Genomic DNA, 19844 nt, shown 5'->3' on the forward strand with positions numbered 1-19844 from the left:
AGAACATATGAATCAAGGATCAACTACTTGATCTTATTAAAGATCACAATATGGTATTCCTTGCCATAACATATGAACATCCATTTAAATGGAAATTAAGTAACAATAAATGAAGAAACCATTCTTCACTTATCTTCTCCATGTCTTAAACAAATCCATGATCCTACCATGAACCTCATGGTATTCATATTATTTCATTCTTGGAAACATAACAAGGAGATCCACTCTAGAAATATATATCTTTCTCTATTCCATATTATTGTACATCAAACCTAGAGAGGTGAGAGTTCTATAACAATTATTAGAGGAGCAATAACAACCCTTGAGCTAAACCTTGGATATACATCCAAGTACTCAAATCATCATCTTTAAGAGGAACCCTAGGATATTATTCAAGACATTCCTAGAAAGAGAAAACATTTATGTTAAACATAGATATCGATGATCACATCAATTCCTATGGAGCCTAACCTTAAGTTAGTATTAAAGTCCTTTCCAAAATGAGAGAGACCAATCATACAAAACATAGCTTTATCTATTTAAGAATAAAGGACAACCATTGAACTAGAGTATTAGGAGTACACCATAACCTAGAATAATCCATTCTTATATAAGAGAGATCAATTATGGTGTTACACTCCAGTTTGAGGCAACACTTGAGTTTAAGAGAGAGAACTACCCATATACCCAGATGATAATATCATCATTGATTAAGTAGAACCCTAACATAATATCTCAGGCATTCTCCTGGGATATAAACCAAAGAGACAATCATAGTAGACCCATACAAGAAGGTAAATTAGAAGTGCTATACCTTGATTGATCTAGACAATGATTGATCTTGGAAGTGAGAAACTAGTTCATAAGAGATACTTAAGGAAGCCAAACCTTTGATCATTACAAGTTGGGTAATGATCATAAACCCTAAAAACTTGAGGTAGAGATAATAAAGACAAGTTGATCATGCCTAAACCATGATCATGTTCTTGAGGTATGTGAGGATAAGTTAAATCCTAATAGTATAAGAAGATAATATCCAACACATAAAATCATAGGGGAACTATTAGAAAACCTAAACCATTTTCCATATGATAAATTAGGGAGACAACTGAATAATAACAAACCTTTGTCTAGTCCAGCCTTATATCAATCCAAATGATCTTGGATTGAACCATCCTATGTGTGGTGAGGAAGAGCAACTATAGCTAAAGTAATATGGTGTTAAATCACATATAGAACTTATAACCATATCTCAAACTAACTTGTGAATTACTTGATGATCACAAGTTAAACCCAAAACCATATCTTAATTCTATTTTATGTATCACTTGGGTGATCATAAATAAAATCTAGTCCACATTTGAGTTTCAACCCATGTATATTGAGGCACACCCAACTATTTTCTCAAACAAATAAAATTCTCCTGAATGAAGTAAGATCTACTCTAATAATTCAAATCCAAGACTTAAGAAGGTAATACCAATAGCCATGGGAACAAACCAACCTTAATCTCCAATATTTATAGATATTGGGGCACATGAAATCATACCCATCAAACTATAATCCTAAACAAGAAACCAAATAGTTGTCTTTACTTTGCAGATAATTTCTTATAAAGAAATACCACATGAAACAATAACCATCACTAGATAATTAGTAAGGCCCTTTTGGAAAATAATTTAGAACCTTTTATAGATGGATTATAAAATCAAAATATATGAAATATTCTATCCTTAACCCAATACTGTTAACTATGTGTTTTGTGTTAATGCACACACATAGAAACCTAATCCAAAACATATTACTATTAACCATTTTTATTAGTTTCCATCTACTTGAAATAAGAAAAACCTGCAAAAGAGAATTCAAAACAGAATTCAAATTAGAAAAACAGAAAATAAAATAAGAAGGAGCTTACCTGGCTTACCAGCCGACGTAGCCCAGCTGCCAAACCCACTAGCACAACCCAGCACCAGCCCACAATCCGGCCCACCAAAGCAGTCCATCAATGGCCCAACCCAACTTAACCATTCGCCAGATATTTCACGAGGGAGGGGATCGTCTTCAACCTCTCGATCGAGCAAGCTGCTCGGTGGCAGCACCACGGCCACCGGCCGCGCCAAGATGTGTGCCGCCGCCCCCGGATGTCTATAAGGATCGCCGCGCCGCCACTAGGAACCCTAATGAGCCATTCCCCTTTCTCTCTGCTCCAAAATCCTCCCCAGACGGAACCCTAGCTCGCCCCGGCCATCCTCATTGCCGCCGTTCGAAGCCTCCCCAAGCCTCGCCGTGACCGCCATGATGACCGCCGTCCTCGACTTGCTCCACCAGCTCGAGGAATCGAACCGAATCACCCTGGAGCATCTCCGTCGAGCTCAACTTCTTCGATGACCGGAGCTGTTAATTCCGGCGACTCGGACCACCGTTCGCCTTGCCGTCAAGTCCTACATGCTCACGGTGAGTCACTAAATCTGCCGGTGTACTCGACTTGGTCGATCATGCCTCGCAGAGCCTGCTTACCATGCGCATATCTCCGCCGCTGCCGTACTTCGCCACCGGCCATGCTCCAGTAGTCAATAGCTAGCAGCAAGACCACCGTTAGACTCCTCCTGATCCCCTGGTTCGAATGAAAACCGTCGGCCGTCCGCGCGAGCAGGAGATCGCCGGCGTAGTCCCCGTCTGGCCGCCGGCCGGCCACCCCTGTGTCACCCCGTCCATTTTGACTTCGGTCAAAGGAGACGTGGCGGGTGACGTGGCCTTGGCCCACCAGTCAGTGACTGCGTGGGTAAACTGGCCGGGTAGGTTTAGTCATTTTATTTTATTTTTTCAATTCAATAATTACTGCAACTTTAAAATTATATAGAAAAATCATATAAACTCAGAAAAATAAGAATAAGACATCAAAATTCTTATAAAAGTATATTCTATTTAATAAAAATATAATATGAAATTTTTATTTTTAATAAAAAAATTACTTGTTTAATACCTGTTAATTAAGCCTTTAATTTAATTCTAAATATAATTAAAATTCAGAAATTAGGAAAACTATCCAAATTAAATAAAAAAACCAATAAATAAATAAAGAAAAACATGAAATCTAATTTTCTTTATTTATTATTTGTTAAATCTTTATTAGGGAGATTTAAACCCTAATTAATAATTACCTAATTATTAATTGTTTAAAAAGAATAAAATGCCAACTTCAATATTATTTTTATTTCCAAGTTAATAATAACTTCAACTTTACCATGAAGTTATTAATCATTGAACCATAGGGTAAATAGCAAACCCTAATTCATTATGAAATGATGTTACAACCTTATCATTTCATGGGGAACCCTAAAACCCTAATTCAACTATGCACCAAACCCTAGTTCCCATAATCAATATGAAACCTAAATTGCTTCTAACCTAAACCCTAGGTTAGAACCGGTGATCATGGTACTTTAATTCAAATCATAGAGCCACCATTAGCAACTAAAAGACATACCTATGTCCACATAAAATATAGAACCCTATCATTAGCAATTTAGTATTCCATGTATGCATATCACTAAACCTAGTTGATCAAGTAGGATCAACCAAGTTTAAACCCTAGCTTCTACTGTCAAAACCATCATCCTTATTCATCCATGCTTAGCATCACACCATTGTGATAAACCAAATAGCATCTAGGCCCAATATTTATCATTACATAACCATAGGCCACTAAACCCTACAAGTACTTCATAATTATGAACCATCCTAATTAGGAGCCAATAATTCTTTACTTAGGAAATGAAATAGCAAACCTAAACAACCTCAATATAATTGATATACTTCTTATTACTTAAGAAGTATGTTCTTCAAAAGTTATTCTTTTGAAGTAAATAAAGAATCATCATCAACCCTTCTTATAAGGACCTATAAACCCTAACTGGCTATCACCAATAAGATGAACCAGTCCTGATAGCAACCTTGTATGAATAGTTGCTTAGAATGCCTAGGCTTAACTCAACCTTACAAGCCCTAGTTATTGATAAATCCAACTTTATTGGGATCCATCTAATACTCATCCTGAAGCCAACCTGAACCATAGTAAACCATAGAAAATCACAAACCTAATTATTATACTTGTTCTTTATTAAAGAACATGTTCTTCAAAAGTTATTCTTTTGAATTATATAATAAGTAATCATCAACCATACCCTATCAGACTTAAAATTAACAACTGCCCTTTACTTACTATACAACTACTATTCCTTGGTGTGTATGATTGTTATTATGCATTCTACTACCTGTGTATGATACCATGTAACCACACCTGAATAAGAACCTTGTTTGTGAATCACTCTAAAAGTGCAACACACCCTAAACAAATCATTTCAACTCACTAATCTTAAATCATCGGGGTTAAGTCACGTTTAGAACGATTGCATCTCATACTTATGCATTATTGCATCCTTGGCAATCTTTTAAACATCGTCCTTACCGGACGATGATGCTATTTCAGAATTTGGAGTTACCGCGTATCGAAGACCTTGCCTGCATAATCTTGCAGTCAAGAAAGGCAAGTTCATCACTTGCTCATGTCATTTGAGTATTTCTATCAAATTACTTGCAAAGTATTATGGTTATCATTATTGCATAAAAATCAAAACCACTACTTTCATAACTATGAATATGACTATGTGGTGGGCAATGGAACCATGGATTGTGTTGATATGGTGGAGGTTCCATTGCACGGGTTTATATCCATCTAGGATTAAACAACAAATGTCGCCAGTGATTCTTGTGCCGTAATATCCGTGTTAACCATAAGATCCGGAGTGGGACGGAGTAGTCAAAAGTGTTTCCACCTCTCGTTCATCAACGGATGCGCTTACCGTAGCGGTTGTATCTTGCGGAGCAACTTGTGGGTGGGGAACCCATTCTAAGTCCCCACGGTTATGCTGTGCATACCGTAGCGGTTGCGGCTTGCGGAACAACTTGTGGGTGGGGAACCCATTCTAAGTCCCCACGGTATTGCGGTCTATGATGGGTTGCAGCTACCGGCGAAGGAGTTTGGTTCGATCCTGGCCCATCGTCGTGGTCGGGGTCCACCCTGAAATTACGGGAATAATGGGACCGGCGAGGACCCAGGGTCGGGGCATGCAACAAAGGGTGGGTGTTCGAGGTAGCGGAGGAACATGATTGGCTAGACCTTATACCGGGCCTCACACCATAGGAAGTGTGGACGGGGAAATTGCCCGGTTGGCACCAAGGTTAAGATCTCTTATGGGTAAAGCAACACACCTCTGCAGAGTGTAAAGAACCGTGACCTGTCACTCCCTGTTCCGGGATATGGAACTGCGAACGCTGCCGGAAAGGAGCTCCATGAAGTTCTAGTAAACCGGTGAAGGCTGACGGACATAGTTCTTCTAAATAAAAGCAACCTTTTGAAGAAATGGTTATGAAAACTTGCATTGGTATTAGACTTTCTGGTCTAATGCTGTAGCTAGTGCATTAAACACCTCTTTCCTATAATGAACTTGTTGAGTACGCTCGTACTCATCCCACTCTTAAATCCCCTTCTTAGATATGGAGCCATCGAAGGAGGATCTACCGTGCAACTCGAAGACCGAGGAGTCTACAAATACTTCAAGGGGACAGGAACCTGCCGGAAGAGTCAAACACCACAACTACCATGGAGAAAACCTAGATTAAGTAGTAGAAGGGAACTAGCTTCCTAAACCTAGGTCCTATTTAGGTAGAATCTAGTCATAGCCTCTTTAGCTAGTGAAATACTCTACATATAGAGTTCGTGATAAGACTAGACTACGAGTCGTTCTTCTGGAGTTTATTTGCAGTTTTACCTCATTGTAAAGTAGGAGGCTGTGATGATCTTATGTAACAGAGTCATTGTTGTAATTCTATAGACATACCTTGGACCCGCATATGTTTCTGTTGTACCACTCTGAGCGATATAATACTAGTGGAACGGTGTTTCATTGGTGTTATATCAGACTTGCATACTACACCATGCAGTGGTATGCCAGGTCACCACAATCAACGCCCACAAAACCATTGTGTTCTACTCGTGCAACCATCTATGCATAGACACGGCTCTGATACCACTGTAGGGATTCGTTGCATAGAAAACAAAAAATTTCCTACCGCGAGAACGCAATCCAAGCCAAGATGCGATCTAGAAGATGGGAGCAACGAGGGGATGAACGAGACTAACCCTTGAAGATTTCCAAAGCCTATAAGAATAGGCTCTTATTGCTGCGGTAGACGATCACTTGCCGCTTGCAAAAGCGCGTAGAAGATCTTGATCACGGTGCCACGATCGGGCAGCACCTCCGTACTCGATCACACGTTCGGTGTTGATGACGACGTCCTTCTCCCCGTTCCAGCGGGCAGCGGAAGTAGTAGATCCTCCTCGGAATCCCGGCAGCACGACGGCGTGGTGGCGGTGTCGATGGAGATCTCCGGCGGAGCTTCGCTAAGCATATGCGGGAGAAGTAGTGGAGGAGGGGTGCTAGGGTTTGGGGAGAGGGGGGGTGCCATGGGTGCCGGCCTCAAGGGGGGCAGGGGTGGTGCGGCCAAGCCATGGGCTGCCCCCTCCCTCTCCTCCTCATTATATAGGTGGAACCCCAAGGGTTTGCCCAAAGTCTTCGAATAAGACCCCAACAGAAAAACTGCCTTATGGACAAAACCTAGAGGGACAGGGACTCTCCCCTTCCCCCTTTTCTTGGCCGGCCAAGGAGGTGGAGTCCATGACTCCACCCTCCCACTTGGTTGGCTGGTTAGGGTTTGTGGAGTCCCTCCGGGACTCCTCCTTCCATAGTAATTTATTTCCGGATAATTCTAGAAACCACCTTCCATAAATTCACCGGATCATTTCCAAACTTGGAAAGTGACTTCCTATATATGAATCTTATTCTCCGGACCATTCCGGAACTCCTCGTGATGTCCTGGATCCCATCCGAGACTCCGAACAAAACTTCGAACTCCATTCCATATTCCATATCTACTTAAACGACATCAAACCTTAAGTGTGTCACCCTACGGTTCGCGAACTATGCAGACATGGTTGAGACTTCTTTCCGACCAATAACCAATAGCGGGATCTGGAGATCCATAATGGATCCCACATATTCAACGATGACTTTAGTGATCGAATGAACCATTCACATACGATACCAATTCCCTTTGTCACGCGATATTTTACTTGTCCGAGGTTTGATCATCGGTATCACTCTATACCTTGTTCAACCTCGTCTCCTGACAAGTACTCTTTACTCGTACCGTGGTATGTGGTCTCTTATGAACTTATTCATATGCTTGCAAGACATTAGACGACATTCCACCGAGAGGGCCCAGAGTATATCTATCCGTCATCGGGATGGACAAATCCCACTGTTGATCCATATGCCTCAACTCATACTTTCCGGATACTTAATCCCACCTTTATAACCACCCATTTACGCAGTGGCGTTTGATGTAATCAAAGTACCTTTCCGGTATAAGTGATTTATATGATCTCATGGTCATAAGGACTAGGTAACTATGTATCGAAAGCTTATAGCAAATAACTTAATGACGTGATCTTATGCTACGCTTAATTGGGTGTGTCCATTATATCATTCACATAATGACATAACCTTGTTATTAATAACATCCAATGTTCATGATCATGAAACGATGATCATCTATTAATCAACAAGCTAGTTATACAAGAGGCTTACTAGGGACTCCTTGTTGTTCACATAACACACATGTATCAATCTTTCGGTTAATACAATTATAGCATGGTATGTAAACATTATCATAAACTCAAAGATATTATAATAACCATTTTATTATTGCCTCTTGGGCATATCTCCAACAGGCGCGACCCAGGGGGGCCCGCGTGGCCCTAGCGTGTGGGGCCCCCGTGACGCCTCCTGACCTGCCCTTCCGCCTACATATATTCTTCGTCGCGAAACCCCCAGTACCGAGAGCCACGATACGGAAAACCTTCCAGAGACGCCGCCGCCGCCAATCCCATCTCGGGGGATTCAGGAGATCGCCTCCGGCACCCTGCCGGAGAGGGGAATCATCTCCCGGAGGACTCTTCACCGCCATGGTCGCCTCTGAAGTGATGAGTGAGTAGTTCACCCCTGGACTATGGGTCCATAGCAGTAGCTAGATGGTCGTCTTCTCCTAATTATGCTTCATTGTCGGGTCTTGTGAGCTGCCTAACATGATCAAGATCATCTATCTGTAATGCTATATGTTGTGTTTGTTGGGATCCGATGGATAGAGAATAATATGCTATGTTGATTATCAATCTATTATCTATGTGTTGTTTATGATCTTGGATGCTCTCCGTTATTAGTAGAGGCTCTGGCCAAGTTTTTACTCTTAACTCCAAGAGGGAGTATTTATGCTCAATAGTGGGTTCATGCCTCCATTAAAAAGGGGACAGTGATAGAAAGTTCTAAGGTTGTGGATGTGCTGTTGCCACTAGGGATAAAACATCGATGCTATGTCCGAGGATGTAGTTATTGATTACATTACGCACCATACTTAATGCAATTGTTTGTTGTTTTCAACTTAATACTGGAAGGGGTTCGGATGATAACCTGAAGGTGGACTTTTTAGGCATAGATGCATGCTGGATAGCGGTCTATGTACTTTGTCGTAATGCCCAATTAAATCTCACAATATTCATCATATCATGTATGTGCATGGTCATGCCCTCTTTATTTGTCAATTGCCCAACTGTAATTTGTTCACCCAACATGCTATTTATCTTATGGGAGAGACACCTCTAGTGAACTGTGGACCCCGGTCCATTCTTTTAATCGAATACAATCTACTGCAATACGTGTTCTACTGTTTTCTGCAAACAATCATCATCCACACTATACATCTAATCCTTTGTTACAACAAGCCGGTGAGATTGACAACCTCGCTGTTTCGTTGGGGCAAAGTACTTTGGTTGTGTTGTGCAGGTTCCACGTTGGCGCTGGAATCCCTGGTGTTGCGCCGCACTACATCTCGCCGCCATCAACCTTCAACGTGCTTCTTGGCTCCTACTGGTTCGATAAACCTTGGTTTCTTACTGATGGAAAACTTGCCGCTGTACGCATCACACCTTCCTCTTGGGGTTCCCAACGGACGCGTGCTGTACGCGTATCACACCTACCCGCGGGCCGATTTCTGGCAAGCCTTCCTCGGATGGTAGAACGATGTGTGGTGGGTGACCAGGAAGTGCATGACTTTGAACTGGGTGAAGACTACGGCGACCCGGCCGGGTGAGTACTATGAGGATGACACGGCTGCCACCGCGGTCAAGTAGGAGACTCTTGTGCCCGAAGACTACAACGAGCTCGCGGCCTTTTCCCGAGTCATAGAGCAGTGGAAGGCGGAGGAGGAGGAGGCCAACTATTCGTGGATTATTGCTTGATACTCTTCTTCTAGAGAACAGCCCACCTCTTCCCCCTCCCCCCTCCCGTGAGTTGAGAGTCTCCCGAGTGAGACCGGGCCGATCCCGAGCCCTCTCCCCGGAGATAGTGGAGGAGAGGCGTCGGAGTAGTGCTTAGGTGTAGATCTAGGGTTTTTGAACATGTGCATGTAGTTTGGAGTAGGGTATCAGATCTTTCTGGCCAGATCTGGTACATCCGGGAGTGGTGGCTTCTTCTTCTCCGGTGGTCGGAGACGACGACGGCTACCCTGGCTCCGGGGATCTCCGCAAATAAGGTCAGGGGATCACCTCTCGTCTGGGGCGGTGCTCTGCTTTGTTCTCTTCTTTCGTCCTGCCGTGGCGGCGAGGGGATGAAGAGAAGAAGCAGTGGCGCGGCTGAAGAGGGAGGAGGTCGAGGGTCCTATGCTCTGTCGCATCGGTGCAACGGTAGACGGTCGAGGAAAGAAGGTGTCGCCAGGCTTCCAAGGTGGAAGGCGGTTGATGCTCCTCTTGATGTGAGCCCTCAGTTCCATAAGCGCAGGCATGGCCACCTTGATGTGTGCTTGAAGAAGAAGGTGTTTCTTCCTCTGGCCGGCCGTGGCGGCGATGAGTGGAAGGGATGTTGCTTCTCTTCCTCAACATCTGTAAGGTGGTGGATCGGGTTCTGGCTGCAGCTTCGAGCTTCTTGGGTTCTACTCCAAGCCTATCTTCTTCGCCCACCTCCTCCTATCCGTGGCAGGAGTGGTGAGTTTGATGGTGGGTCATTTTGCATCGCTGGTGTTGGCAAAGAATCCTCAGCTGTAAGCAGCGCCAAACAGCAGTGGAGTTGGGAAGCGATTTTCTTGAGCATCACCTCGGTAGCGGGTGACAGCCGTCCGACATCCAAGGCCTATTCATGGCCTATCCAGAAGCCGGTGAAGGGCTCCGGCGAATGTTTAACCTCCTTTGTGATGCCCCTCTTGAGGTCCGCTACCGCATACTACGTCTGCATAGCAGCAAGTGGTTTCGTCCCCGCTTCTAGGCACGACGACGGCGACGCTGACCTCTGGCTCGGCGGTGGAGAAATAGAAGGATCAGATTGCTTTTTAACATCTTTTAGTGAGGTCTTTTCTGCAACTACTAGGGACCTATATGTTCTTGCTTATCTCATGGGGTCCTTTGTATTAACTTGTACATCCACTGTTTGGAATTAATGAGAAAAAAAACTATTCATGGATTTCGTGGGATGGGCTATACGAGGCCGTCTGGCTCACAGTCAGGGTGGCGTAGCACACCGCCTCGATGCAACCTCCACCACCACTGCTGCCGCACGTGCAACTAGAGGCCGCGTGGGAAGGGAAAAATGGTACCGCCTCCTCCGCAGTACCTACCGCCGCCGACTCAGCCACAGCACGTGCAACCGATGTATGGTGTATGGGCATAACAGGGGCCATGTACACCTCCCTTATTTGCCGACATCGCCACCTACGAGGAAGAGGATTAGGCGGCGGCCCCGCTGTCTCCGATGCAGTGAGCTAGGGTTTAGAATTGTTCCTTTATTTATTTCCTATGCAAATTTTATTTCAATGAATTAAAGAAATTCAAAATTTCGTGTGCTTTTAGTTTTAATAATTCGAATCAAATTAGTTTGTTGTGTCGGACAACGGGCCAAAATGGGCATCGCGGATAGAATGGATCGCATCGCGGAAACAACCCCATCATAACCGTCATGCGGAGATATTCCCTGCACCCGACCCGGCCGACCTCCCCTGTTTTGCGTTTACCGCCCTCGCCGTGGCCGCGCACGCACACTTGGACACGCGTCACCGATCAGGCGCCCAACCCACCCGAGCGCCTGCACGCCCAAAACGTGTGCGCAGCTTCATAAAACCACCACCGGATTCCGCATTCTGGTTCCATCCATCAGCGCCCAAATCGCGGTATACGGGCGCGCGCGCCCAACCAGGCCCCAACCCCCCGTATATATTCCCGTTCCCACGCCACGCGGAGCGGAACTAATCAAACCAACAACCAAAAACCAGACGGCGCCGCCCAACCCTCCCTCCGGCCGTCCACGGGCACACGCAAACGCAACCCCCTCATCATCCTCACTTGGCACCGGGGCAACGTGTCGCCACAGGAGAGAACGAGTCGAGCCGGAGCAGAGGCAGCCGCCGCCATGGACCTCTACTACCAGCACCAGCCCGCGCCGGCGCCGGCGAGGACGACAAGGCCGTGGAGCAAGGAGGAGGACAAGGCGTTCGAGGCGGCGCTGGTGGCCTTCCCGGAGCAGGCCCCCGACCGCTGGGACCGCGTGGCCGGGGTGCTGCCCGGCCGCACCCCGCAGGACGCCTGGGACCACTACCAGGCCCTCGTCGCCGACGTCGACCTCATCGAGCGCGGCGCCATCGACATCCCGACCTGCTGGGACGACGACGACGACGACACCCAGTCAGCCGCCACGGACCGCCGCGCCGGCAAGCCCCGCGGCGATGAGCGCCGGCGCGGCATACCCTGGTCCGAGGAGGAGCACAAGTACGTAACCCCCTTCCCCTCTTCCAGATTCCTCCGGCGATATTCCCGCATTGGTTCGTTCGTTCGTTCACGCGGAGAAAGCCAACCAACTCCTCCTCCTCCGCCGCCCCTTTCCAGCTGGCGCGACGCGGGCCCGCCCTGCCAGCGACCCAAAACCGCAGCCGCCTTTACCTGTAAAATTGACTCTTCTTCCTTGACGCGTGCGCAGGCTGTTCCTCGACGGGCTGGAGAAGTACGGGAGGGGCGACTGGCGGAACATCTCGCGCTTCGCGGTGAGGACGCGGACGCCCACGCAGGTGGCCAGCCACGCGCAGAAGTACTTCATCCGCCAGGCCAACGCCGGCACCAGGGACTCCAAGCGCAAGAGCATCCACGACATCACAACACCTTGATTGACCGGCGGGCGACGGCGACCCACTCCCTTGTTTAATCGCCCACTAGCTTACTGCCGTAATCTTATCCTAGGTATAAATGACGTGTACATTATATCCTACTCCAACCTTAGTTAGTAGCTTAAGAAGACCTCTCCGTAGTAGTATCTGTCTCGTCAACTGTGGCTGCCCCATGGTTCTGGCCAGCTAATGGTTTAGTCCAAATTATCATCGTTTACTAGGTTGCAAATTAAGAACTGCTAATGGAGTTTGACGTGGCACAAAGTCGTGTCAAAGTTTTATCTGATGCTGGAGCACATGTCGCTGTTTCTATGGTTTAGTATGATTCTCTTTCTGTAGCATGCTGTCGAGTGTTCCAGGTTGTGAAAGGCGTGTGTGTTCGTGGAGCAGAGGGTACTACACGCGGCTGGGACATCTGTTCCGGCATCAGGAGGTGCGATGCAATTGTCGGCAGGGTTCCCAGGTTTTGGGCGGCACGTGTTTAACTGCCGCGCGACACTTGTCAGCATCCACCATCCAGGCTTCAGGGCTTCTCTTTTGTCTCCAACGCACCGCCGTACAGCAACAGCGGTCGATTATCTATAGCTCTTCAGCTCATCAGTGGAGCATGGACTGCAACAATCGAAAACCCACAAAAGTACTACAGTATCATAATACAACTTCAGTAATCGATCGCATATACAGCAACAGTACTAAACAGCAACAGAATTTGAACAGCAACTAATACGGCACCAGCTACGAGTGATAAGCATCTGTTTTTCCTTCTCTTGGACACAGTGATCTTCATGGTTATATTTGTGTCGCAAATTAATGACGGTAAATTTAAATGACGAAAAAGATCGTTTTGTTTGGAACCTCTCATCAAATGATTTGTTTATAGTTAAATCTATGTATAATCTTATGAGTGATCACACCCTTTTTTGCGAAAGTATCTCAGGAAGGTTTAAATTCCTCTCAAGATAAAGATTTTCATGTGGTTTCTGAGTAATAGAGTTTTATTAACTAAGGACAATTTAGCTAAAAGATAATGGAATGAGTGTACGAAATGTGTTTTCTGTGAAGATGAGGAAACTATTCAACACCTTTTCATTATGTGTCCTCTAGCTAAGATTCTTTGGCGCATAGTAAATTTCACATATATGATCTTCCATCTCCAACCAATATTACTAATATGTTTGGTAATTGGTTGAAAGGAGTAGATAGGCAATCTAAGGCTTTTATCCGTATTGAGGTGTCTGTCTTGTGTTGGTCTATATGGAGGGTCAGAAATGATATTATCTTTAATAAAAAAAATAATCTTTTCACTTCTTACAGGTTATCCACATGGTGTCTCATTGGGTACATCTTTAGGCTCTCCTATCGCCGGAGGGACAACGGGATGCTATGATTTCTGAATGCACACGGCTCCAGATAGTCGCTCAAGATATTTGGTCCAAGGCTGGATGGTGTCATACTAGGAGACTACTTTGAAGTGGTTTCAGAGTAGTTTATGCTTTTTTCGCTCTTCGATTTTTGTATCAATCTTTGGCGTTGCTTTGTTTTGTAACACAATACTGAATTTGAATCATTTTAATAAATGGCTATGTGCATCATCATGATGCAGAAGCTGGGGCGTCATCCCCATTTCAAAAAAAAAGTGATCTGCATAAGCACAAAACAACACGTACGAATGCAGGATGTCACTCTTTCTATGGTTTATGATTCTACGTCTTAGCGCCCATTATTGATGGCCTCGTTTCCAACTCGCAAAGTGCCTTCATAAAAAAGGGGAATATGACAATTACCTCTTTGTCTAGAACCTTGCAAAGAGATTCCACAAAAGCAAGACCCCGCCGCTCCTCTTCAAACTTAACAAAGGTTTTTCTTTTTCGATCTATTTCAAATTCGGTCAGAAAAAAATGAAAACCGAAATATATTTGTTACTTTTACTACCTGATAAATTTGGGTATCCAACAATTCAGGTTCGGGTTCGGTCATGACCGAACAGTGTGACTGACGTTGTCAAGGCAAAACTTAGATATTATTTAGTAAAATGTTGGCAACATTTTAGATATATTTTAGATGTTTTTTATTGCATATATTATTATCAATTGGTACGAATAAATGTTCAACAATCTAAACAAAAATATAACAACACTAGAGAATTTTATGAACATTCAACAATATCACATCTCACACATATCACAAAATCTAAAGATTGGGACAATCTTACGTAAAATTCGATCAGTTCGGTCTATTCGGTTAGGGCATCTCCAGCGGCGCGACGCATTTTATTATCCGCCAGCATCCGTTTGCGTCACGCCGCGGACGCTAAAATGACTGTTTTTGTCCGCGCGTCCGTTTACTTCTAGGGTGGCTCCAGTGGGGCGATGCATTTTTTTACTTGTTTTTTTTCCTCTTCTCCATTTAAACATAGTTCTAAATATTATATATTGGAACATGATTTTGCACAAGCTAATACATAGTTTGGAATATGGTTTACACAAACTAATACATAGTTTGAACCATGGTTGATATAAATAAAACATTTAAAAAAAAGAAATCAGTTGTGTTGATTATCGTATATTCGCTGCCAAGAAAGAACATTCGAGGGCACACCCAGTCACCCAAATTGGAAAATCCAGCTGGTGACGGGGGCCCTGTTGGTTCATTCGAGGAAGAACAACCAGAAATCTCCACTAGCGGTTTCAATTGGCTCGTAGCCATATTCGCTGCAAAGAAAGAACACTCTAAATTCTAACTATTGGTGTCCGAGCCGGATTCGCCGGTGTGGTAGTGCATGCGGCATGCTGTGTCGTCGAACACCTTGACGATCATCTCGCCATCACCCTCGTAGAGGAAGGTGAGCTGGCAGCCGGGCTCGAGCTCGAGGTCGCGGGCGAACTTGTCCCACGCCGTGTGCATGTACATTTTGCCCTGCCCGTCGAACAAGACCTCGACATTCCACCGGCAAAAGTTGCAGCTGGCCTCTTGATACATCCAATTTGCATCACTATTTTGTATCATAATTTGCTGTTATTCATTGATATATTTCATATTGGGACACAATACTTATGTTATTTCATCTATTTTGCATGTTTCATCATTATTGGAGGATCAAGCACCGGAGCCAGGATTCTGCTGGAAAAAGCACCGTCAGAATGCAATATTTCGGAAGATCAACTGTGGAAGGAAATTATACCAAAAATCCTATTTTTCCAGATGACGAAGGAAGCCAGAAGGGGGAGCCAGCTGGGCCCAAGGTGGGCCCAGACCATAGGGCAGCGCGGCCCATGGCCTGGCCGCGCCACCTTGTGGTGTGGGGGCCCCACAGCCCCTCTCGCCTCCTTTTCTTCGCGAAACCCTTCGTCCCGAAGACCGAAGCCACAGAGGATACCTCGCGAAGAGTTACAGCCGCCTCTGCGGGGCGGAGAACACCAGAGAGAAAAGAGCTCTCCGGCCGGGGAAATTCCCTCCCGAGAGGGGGAAATCGACGCCATCGTCACCGTCATCGAGCTGGACATCATCTCCACCGCCATCACCATCATCTTCATCATCATCACCGCCATCTCCACCGCAGCACCTCGTCACCGCTGTAGCAATTTGGGGTTTGATCTTGATTGTTTGATAGGGGAAACTCTCCCGGTATTGATTTCTACTTGTTGTTGATGCTATTGAGTGAAACCATTGAACCAAGGTTTATGTTCAGATTGTTATCCATCATCATATCACCTCTGATCATGTTCCATATGATGTCTCGTGAGTAGTTCGTTTAGTTCTTGAGGACATGGGTGAAGTCTAAATGTTAGTAGTGAAGTATGTTGGGTAATATTCAATGTTATGATATTTAAGTTGTGGTGTTATTCTTCTAGTGGTGTCATGTGAACGTCGACTACATGACACTTCACCTTTATGGGCCTAGGGGAATGCATCTCGTACTCGTTTGCTAATTGCGGGGTTGCCGGAGTGACAGAAACCTAAACCCCCGTTAGTATATCGATGCAGGAGGGATAGCAGGATCTCAGAGTTTAAGGCTGTGGTTAGATTTATTCTTAATTACTTTCTTGTAGTTGCGGATGCTTGCAAGGGGTATAATCACAAGTATGTATTAGTCCTAGGAAGGGCGGTACATTAGCATAGGTTCACCCACACAACACTTATCAAAACAATGAACATTAATCAGCTATATGTAGCGAAAGCACTAGACTAAAATCCCGTGTGTCCTCAAGAACGTTTAGTCATTATAAGTAAACAAACCGGCTTGTCCTTTGTGCTAAAAAGGATTGGGCCACTCGCAGCAATTGTTACTCTCGCACTTTACTTACTCATACTTTATTCATCTGTTACATCAAAACCCCTTGAATACTTGTCTGTGAGCATTTACAGTGAATCCTTCATCGAAACTGCTTGTCAACACCTTCTGCTCCTCGTTGGGATCGACATTCTTACTTATCGAAGATACTACGATACACCCCCTATACTTGTGGGTCATCAAGACTATTTTCTGGCGCCGTTGCCGGGGAGTGAAGCGCTATTGGTAAGTGGAATTGGTAAGGGAAATTTCTACTGTTAGTGCTGATTTTATTTCTGCCTGCTGCTATAATTCATTATGGAGAGATCTTCTCTCGAATGTTTATTTGGGAAATCTACTACTACTGCAAAGGTAGTGGATAAGGCGCCAGGTGAGGAAGAGACACCATACAAAATACCTATGAAAATTATTGAACGTGTAGTGGATAACCGTTATACAGGGGATGGAACTGTCCACCCTGGAGATCATTTACTGTTCTTACATGAATTATGCGGTTTATTCAAGTGTGCAGGTATTGCTATGGATGAAGTGAGGAAGAAACTATTCTCTATATCGCTGTCTGGTAAAGCGGCGCATTGGTATAAATTATTGGATGATGGGGATTCTCTAGAATGGAATGATATTGTGCCCCGGTTTTATTCTAAGTTCTATCCTCCAAGTGAAATTCATAAGGATCGGAACCGCATATATAATTTTTGGCCTCATGATGGAGAGAGTATTGCCCAAGCGTGGGGGAGATTGAAGTCTTTAATGCTCAAATGCCCCATTCATGAGCTTCCTGGTAATGTTATTATTGATAATTTCTATGCAAGACTTTCTTTTGAAGACAAGACCTTGCTGGATACTTCTTGTTCTGGATCATTCCCGCGCAATAAGGAAGAGTTTAAAAGGGACCTTCTTAATAGGATCCAGGAAAATACTGAAGGATGGGAAATCGACAAAGAAAGAGAATCAGGTATAAATTATGATTACAAATGCATTGAAGCTTTTATGGAAACTGATAAATTTCGTAATATGAGTGCTACTTATGGTCTTGATTCTCAAGTTGCTGCAAATCTTTATAAAGCTTTTGCCTCTCATTATGAATTGCCTAAGAAGAATTTTGATAAGTTTCATGAACCGTATAAAGATAAAATTGATTCATCTATAAATAAATGTGTTGTAGTTGAAACTATGGATCATGTTATTCCTGAAGCTTATATTGAAAAAACTCCTTTCCCTGCTAAAATGAAGGAGTACTCTGTTATAAATAGTGCAGTTCATAAAAGTGAAAAGAAACCTATAGAACCTGAAGAACAAATAAAAGTTGAACCTGCTATTGCAATAGTTAAAGATCTTGTGACTGAAAATGTAGAGGATGGTCATATTATTTTCTGTGAAGATGCTTCTAATATTGTTTCACATCCTAATAAACCCAAGCAAGCTAGTGTTCCTATGCTATCTGTTAGAATTGGTGATCATTGCTATTATGGCTTATGCGATATTGGTGCAAGTATTAGTGCTATTCCTTATGAGCTTTACACGGAGATTATGCACGAAATTGGTTCTCGTGAACTTGAAGATATTGATGTGGTTATTCAGCTGGCTAATAGAGAAACTATCTCTCCAATTGGTATTGTTCGAGATGTGGAAGTTCTATGTGGTAAGATTAAATATCCTGCTGACTTTTTGGTTCTTGGTTCTGCTGCTAGTGATTATTGTCCTATCATTTTTGGTAGACCTTTTCTAAATACTTGTGGAGCTATTATAGATTGCAAGAAAGAGAAAATTTTGACTAGATTTGCTGGTGAATCTTATGAGTTTAACTTCTCTAAATTTACCAAAACTCCTTATAAAATTGATCCGCCTAATGATGATTTTAAAATGGAACAGTGCGCATCTATTTTTCTTGTTCCTAATAATCCTTTGCAGCAACATTTGGAGATAGCGAGAGTGAAGTTTTTAGGAAAGAAAGAGATGAGCTTGAGGAAATTTTCCTTCGCCAACCTATTCTTAAGCATGATTTACCGGTGGAAGATTTGGGTACAACTCCGCCACCAAAGGAAGATCCTGTCTTTGATTTAAAACCTTTGCCTGATAATCTTAAATATGCTCATATTGATGATAAGAAAATATATCCTGTTATTATTAGTTCTACACTTACAAAGTTTGAAGAAGAAAGGTTATTGGAAATATTGAAGAAACACCGAGGTGCTATTGGCTACACTCTTGATGACTTGAAGGGGATTTCTCCCTCTATTTGCCAACACGCCATCAATATGGAAGATGATGCGAAGCCTGTTGTTGAACCTCAGCGTCGTCTAATTCCTAATATGAAGGATGTGGTAAGAAATGAGGTATTACGACTTCTTGAAGCTGGTATTATATATCCTATTGTTGATAGTAGATGGGTTAGTCCTGTGCATTGTGTTCCTAAAAAAGGAGAAATGACGGTTGTGCCTAATGATAATGATGAGCTCATACCTCAAAGAGTAGTTGTAGGTTATAGAATGTGTATTGATTTTCGTAAAGTTAATAAAGTTACTAAGAAAGATCATTATCCGTTGCCTTTTATTGATCAAATGTTAGAAAGGTTATCCAAAAATACTCATTTTTGTTTTCTTGATGGTTATTCTGGATTTTCACAAAATTGTTGTTAAAGCTAAGGATCAAGAGAAAACCACTTTCACTTGTCCCTATGGAACCTATGCTTATAGACGTATGCCTTTTGGTTTATGTAATGCTCCTACTACTTTTCAAAGATGCATGTCTGCTATTTTTCATGGTTTTTGCGAGAGTATTGTAGAGGTATTCATGGATGATTTTTCTGTCTATGGGAATTCTTTTGATAATTGTTTGCGGAACCTTGATAAAGTTTTGCAGAGATATGAAGAAACTAACCTTGTTCTTAATTGGGAGAAATGCCACTTTATGGTTAATGAAGGAATTGTATTGGGACATAAAATTTCCGAGAGAGGTATTGAAGTTGATAGAGCTAAAGTGGAAGCAATTGAGAAGATGCCCTATCCTAGGGATGTTAAAGGTATTCGTAGTGTTCTTGGTCATGCTGGGTTTTATAGGAGATTTATTAAAGATTTCTCCAAGATTTCAAAGCCTCTTACTAATCTTCTTCAAAAAGATGTACCTTTTGTTTTTGATGATGATTGTAAGGAAGCTTTTGAAACTCTAAAGAAAGCCTTAACAACTGCTCCTATAGTTGAACCTCCTGATTGGAATTTACCATTTGAAATTA

At 43.5% G+C, this 19844-nt stretch overlaps 1 protein-coding gene across 1 annotated transcript; it reads left to right on the top strand.

Moving 5' to 3' along the window:
* The first annotated feature begins 11314 nt into the window (after positions 1–11314).
* LOC127344328 (transcription factor DIVARICATA-like) lies at positions 11315–12604 on the top strand. The gene is made up of 2 exons (XM_051370566.2): positions 11315–11929; positions 12138–12604. Exons 1-2 carry the CDS (start codon positions 11574–11576, stop codon positions 12319–12321), a joined length of 540 nt encoding a protein of 179 aa, XP_051226526.1. The 5' UTR covers positions 11315–11573; the 3' UTR covers positions 12322–12604.
* Positions 12605–19844: the final 7240 nt, after the last annotated feature.

This window comes from Lolium perenne, chromosome 3 (genome assembly GCF_019359855.2).
Source record: "Lolium perenne isolate Kyuss_39 chromosome 3, Kyuss_2.0, whole genome shotgun sequence".
Lineage (NCBI taxonomy): Eukaryota > Viridiplantae > Streptophyta > Magnoliopsida > Poales > Poaceae > Lolium > Lolium perenne.

Excerpts from the sequence above, each read along its gene's own strand:
- LOC127344328 (XM_051370566.2), top strand. The coding sequence starts at position 11,574 with ATGGACCTCTACTACCAGCACCAGCCCGCGCCGGCGCCGGCGAGGACG. Across the intron at positions 11,930-12,137 it reads TGGTCCGAGGAGGAGCACAA|GCTGTTCCTCGACGGGCTGG; the intron begins GTACGTAACCCC and ends ACGCGTGCGCAG.